The sequence below is a fragment of the Ranitomeya imitator genome, chromosome 1, assembly GCF_032444005.1.
Source record: "Ranitomeya imitator isolate aRanImi1 chromosome 1, aRanImi1.pri, whole genome shotgun sequence".
NCBI classification, from domain to species: Eukaryota; Metazoa; Chordata; class Amphibia; order Anura; family Dendrobatidae; genus Ranitomeya; species Ranitomeya imitator.
The window spans coordinates 657870227-657876226 of record NC_091282.1 but is presented as its reverse complement, the minus strand read 5'-3'; the positions used below and the strand labels follow the sequence as shown (position 1 = coordinate 657876226).

General features: G+C 37.4%; 1 protein-coding gene across 1 annotated transcript in view; it reads left to right on the top strand.

Moving 5' to 3' along the window:
• Positions 1 to 2459: 2459 nt before the first annotated feature.
• LOC138641249 (Fc receptor-like protein 3) overlaps positions 2460 to 6000 on the top strand; it is a 49680-nt gene continuing 46139 nt past the window's right edge. Inside the window, exons 1-2 of the mRNA XM_069728900.1 lie at positions 2460 to 2514; positions 4276 to 4296. Coding sequence (XP_069585001.1) covers positions 2460 to 2514; positions 4276 to 4296 — 76 coding nt within the window. The remainder of the gene's footprint in view (positions 2515 to 4275; positions 4297 to 6000) is intronic.

The window sequence follows — 6000 nt, the reverse complement described above, 5'->3', positions numbered from 1 at the left end:
CGTGTGGAAGACAAGGTGGTGGTGGTGGCTAAGTGACTGGAAGCATTATCCGCTATCCAACCAACAACCGTTTCACACTGCTCTCGCTTCAATAGTGGTGTGCTGCGGTCCCCCAGAAACTGGGACAGGATGGTCGAGCGAGACGATATGGGTCTTTGTTGTTGCCCACTTTCACCTAGCCCACGGCCTCGTCCTCTGGATGCACCATCAGTATCACGTCCTCTTCTCCGTCCCTTGCCCATTGCCTTAACCATTTTAAATTGACTACTGCACTATTTCAAATGCTCAACACAAATGTCTTTATTACTAACTAAATAACATGTGATCAGTATGCCTGCAAATCTACGATTTTTCAAACCCAAACACCAGGCAGGCCTTAGCCAGACCTAACAGACTGTATTCATTTTTTTTAAAGTTAATTTATGCTAAATAGCACTGTATAGAATTTGAGTATCACACAGCCACAAAATAAGTACACCGGCTCCAATGCCCAAACTTAGAGCACAGAGATATATGATGGCTCTAACGGAAATACCACACTGGCAAATCTGTGGCCTTTGAATTTTTTTGGATGCCAAATAGCGCTGTATAGAATTTGAGTATCATACATCCACAAAACAAGTACACCGGCCTCCAATGACCTAACTTGGAGCACAGAGATATATGACGGTTGACTGCTGTAACGGAAATACCACACTGGCAAATCTGTGGCCTTTCAATTTTTTGGGAGGCTAAATAGGGCTGTATAGAATTTGAGTATCACACAGCCACAAAATAAGTACACCGGCCTCTAATGACTTAACTTGGAGCACAGAGATATATGACGGTTGACTGTTGTTACGGAAATACCACACTGGCAAATCTATGGCCTTTCAATTTTTTGGGAGGCTATATTGCGCTGTATAGAATTTGAGTATCACACAGCAACAAAGTTAGTACACCGACCTCCAATGACCTAACTTGGAGCACAGAGATATATGACGGCTGTAATGGAAATACCACACTGGCAAATCTGTGGCCTTTCAATTTTTTGGGGAGGCTAAATAGTGCTGTATAGAATTTGAGTATCACATAGCCACAAAGTACGTACACCGACCTCCAATGCCCAAACTTAGAGCACAGAGATATATGACGATTTACGGCTGTAAAGGAAAGACCACACTGGCAAATCTGTGGCCTTTGAATTTTTTGGGATGCTAAATAGCGTTGTATAGAATTTGAGTATCACACAGCCACAAAGTAAGTACACCGGCCTCCAATGACCTAACTTGGAGCACAGAGATATATGACTGTTGTAACGGAAATACCACACTGGCAAATCTGTGGCCTTTCAATTTTTTGAGAAGCTAAATAGCGCTGTATAGAATTTGAGTATCACACAGCCACAAAATAAGTACACCGGCCTCCAATGACCTAACTTGGAGCACAGAGATATATGACAGTTGACTGTTGTTACGGAAATACCACACTGGCAAATCTGTGGCCTTTCAATTTTTTGGGATGCTAAATAGCGCTGTATAGAATTTGAGTATCACACAGCCACAAAATAAGTACACCGGCCTCCAATTACCTATATTGGAGCACAGAGATATATAAGGTCTTTTTCAGTGAATTTAAAACGCTAAAAAAAAAAAAGGGGCACAAGGGTAGCACACACAACTATGCTACGTATGCCTGACAAACTGTCACTTTTCAACAGGCCTCAGTCTGACAAAACAGACTGTATATTTTTTTTTTGGGGGGGAGGGAATTTTTTTGAAAAAAAAATAAATTGGTATATAGACAGTAAATAAGCTGCCGCAGCAGCAGCGAGCAGTTATAGAGCTTTGAGAAAGATGCAGGGGAAGCTATGTGCGCACATACAATGCCTGCAGGCCTTGCACTGATGTGGATATGCTATGCCCTGCCTGCTGCAATATCGGGACCCACGAATTAGCCCTAAAAAGGACTGTTGGTTTCTGAGGAGTTGTGGATGTAAGAGTTGCAGACCTACACTACCTCTAAAAACCACGATTCTGACCCTATCTCGGCAGCAGCTCTTGTTCTGGACTTTGCTGAAGATAATTGGCCCATGACATTTCAACTGTTTTCTTGGTGAATCTAAGCTCCATAAAAAATGTAGTACCTTATTCAAAAATATATAATAGGGTCTCTTTCATGTGTTGGCTCATAAGTTGGGGTCAAGGGTGCTCAATACTTAGACAGTCACCAGTCTACTATTTCATTGTGGGAAATTTGGTTGGTGGACATCGTCTGCTCCTCTTTACTAAGAAATATGTTTTTTTCAACTTCTTTCCAGCCACTTGGAAAACCTGTGCTGGGCTCCCTCTACATCTGTCCTTACATCTGCTGTTGGCTATTTCTCACCGGTTTTACAGACTTCTATGTTCATTGTTTATTATCGAAATGAGGAAGTGGGACTTTTACTGTGCACATAATTTCATGCAACAATTCTCATTATGTCTACACCGTACGACAACATCATGTCAGCTCTGCTGTGGATGGTCTCCATCTGTAAGTACCAAAAATAATTTTATTTCACCAACATACTATGATTCTAAAGGACACATTTTTGTGGTGAGATCTTTGATGCTAAAGAAGCCTTTTATTTTACAGATGTCTATCGTTGGTTGCATTCATAATGGCTAGGCTTTCTTTCACAAAGAGCTATGATATGACTTGTTCCATAGCCCTCTACCCTAACCAATTCATAGAGTTTAGTTCATGCCCATCAGGCCACATCAGGCTCCCATCTTAATTACATGAATTTGTTTTAGCTAAATTTCTACATAACAAACACATTCTGAATTTTTTTCGGTGGGTGTGGTTGATTTAAAAAAAAACAACAAAAAAAATTGTCCTGTCCTCGATTTAAAAAAAACCAAACAAATTAATTAATCTAAAAAATCCTAATTGTAATTGAAAGTACTTTTAACTGAATCAATTTTATAATCTTTGCAAAGTTTCATATATTTTATATATTTTGCTGCTGTGTTTTAGTTTGCATAAAAATATTATTGTCCAGTACTCTTTGAAACAAAAAATAAATACATTAATATTAAAAAAATCTTAATTTGGATTTAATTTTCTTTGAAATTAATCAGTTTTGGAATCAATGCAAGATTTTTATATGTTTACATATTTTTTTTTACCTTACATGGCCTTCTTTGAATTTGCCTACAAATATTTGTCCCGTGCTCTGTTTGAAATAATCATAAAAAAAATAATCTAAAATAATTCCTAATTTTGATTTGAACTTTCTTTTAAATTTATACATTTCATATTCAATGCAGGTTTTTTGTTTAAATATGTTTTTATATTTTTAATTTGAAATTGATGTGGTTGAATTTAAAAATAAAAAGATCTATTTCAAATAAAAAAACATAGATTAGTGTAAAAAAATCCTAATTTTGGTAGAAAATGTATTTTAAATGAATAAAGTTTTAAATTAGTTTTTATACTTTTAATTTTAAATTGGTGTTGTTGAATTTTTAGAAAAATATTTTAAATAAAAAATTTAGATTAATCTAAAAAATTCTTGATTTTCATTGAAATTTCTTTTAAATAAGTCAATTTTGTATTCCCTTCAAGGTTTTTATATTTTTTAATATATGTTTTTTATTTTATTTTAAATGAGTGATGTTGAATTTTAAGAAAACATACAGTACACGTCTCTTCCTCTATTTAAAATTAAAAATAATTAGATGAATCTCAGAAAATCCTAATTATTAATGCAACTTTAATTGATTTTGTAATCAATGTAAGTTTTTCTACATTTTATTATTTTTAAATATTTATGCTTGAATTTGTAAACAAATGTATTTGTCCTGTGCTCTATTTTGATTGAAAAGTTATTAATTAAAAAAAATTTTTTTGCTTATTTTACTTATCATTATAGATGAATTGATTTTGTAATCAATGTGAAATTTTTAAATTTTACAAATTATTTCTATTTTTTCTGTTTCCTGAGTCCTTTAAGAATCATCAAGAACCTAAATCTTTGACTTTTTCTTTATTTTATTTCTAATTTTTAAGATTTGATTTTCAAAAACGAGCAAAAAAAGTAGGAAATGTTCAGGCTTATAAAGTTACACTAGTCTAGCTAAATGCTTTTTCATGTTTCTCTTGTCCTCCTGGAGCAACTAAGGATTGGCTTGGTTTACGTAACTTTCAGCAATGTTTGATAGTATGAGTTGGATTCACCAATCCAAGGTGGTAAAACTCTAAGAAAAAGCTGTTTGTTGCATATCTGATATGTTTTCTGATTTATTTCAGCTTTCCTTTTGGATACCTCCAGTGAGTATTATTAAAAATGGAGTGTGTTGGATAAGTTTACAACGGTTGAGGGCAGCCACTGTGTGTTTGTCGATTTTTGGTCATTAACATATGTAAAATACAGTATATGTAGGAGTCAGCAAAGCATTTTAATGGGTTGCACGTGCTACAAATGACCTACCCAGAGGATAGCACATTAATAGTAGATCGGTGGGCTACAACATTGCCCCCACCACCCAGCATGCTTATATCCTGCCTACAGTTTAATGTTTATGAGGGCACCAGATGACTGATCATCTGGGAGGTATCGATAGGGCCATCTAATGTGTAAGGCCGGCTTTACTCAGCATTCTGATAACTAGTGTTACACAGCATACAAATAGTGTCATTCAGTTCTCAGATATATAGTGTCACACAGTGCTCACATAAAGTATGCATACACAGAGGAACAAAACACCAAAAATAGGCAGAAAAGCAATAATGAATTGGGCCCACACTGTCGCAATGTCTAAATAAATAGTGTCACATAGTGACCAGATCAGTAGTGTCACACACAGTCTAGAATGGATAGTGTCACATAATGTGCAGATATATAGTATCACATATAGTCAAGATAATGTCACACTCTGCCATATAGTGTCACAACACATCCAGATATTACTCGCACAGGGTGGAAATAGTGTCAATCAGCATCCAAATAACTAGGTTTCGACAACATGCAGATAATGTTACATATAGTAAAGATAGTGTCACATAATGCCCAGATATAGTGTCAAAGAGTTGAGATAGTGTACCAGAACCCCTAGATAATCAGTGTCATAAAGTATCCAGAAAATGTTACATAATAACTAGATAAATATGGTCAAACTACATCCAGATAAATAGTATTATACACTATTCAAATAAATAGTATTGCACACTGCATACCATCGTGTCACAATGTGCCCAGATAAATAGTGTTACACAACATCCAGATAGTATAACATAGTGCTCATATACAGTATCACACAGAGCTGAGATAGTATTACAAAGAACCCAGATACAAAATGACATGCCCACCAGGGCGGTGCGTTACTCGGAACCGGGTTGAAGAGTTCTTTGGGGAAGTCACGGGGATGTGACCTGACTCCGTGGCCATGGTTGTGCTGTAAAATGGGGAATATGTACAGTATATGGGATTGAACGTGATGCCACCTGTGGTGTTCGGCAACAGATGGCCGATGCTGCTAAAGGAACCCGCTGGGGCTGATGGTGACGCAGCTGGGTTGGTTCTGCTTCCCACAGGTGGAGCCGGTCCCCAGGGCTACCGGTTCTGTTTATGTCAGGCTTCGTGTACCTTGTAGTGCAGGACTCAGGACGCAATAGATCACTGAAGGACACAAGAAATGTAGTTTTCCTTTCCTTTACTTAATGGTTGATAGTACAAAACAGGGCACTGGTAACAGATCGTGATGGAGAGCCGGGCAGCCTGGAAGCAATTTTGGATACACTTGGCCAGGTATGTACGGAGCCCTTCCTACTGCGCTGTCCTCCCTTTTTTCTTGCTGCCTCACCGTTCGTCCTCCTGCAGCTAACTGTCACTCTCTGTTTTTAAAAACAAACTGTTGCCCGCATGGCTGGCAGCTTGAGCCTATCACAGGTGCCGCTCCTTTGTGTCGGCTCCAGGCTCTGGTATGCTGCTGTGCCGCCAGGTATTAGATTGGGCCAGGAGACCTGCAGTCCCCT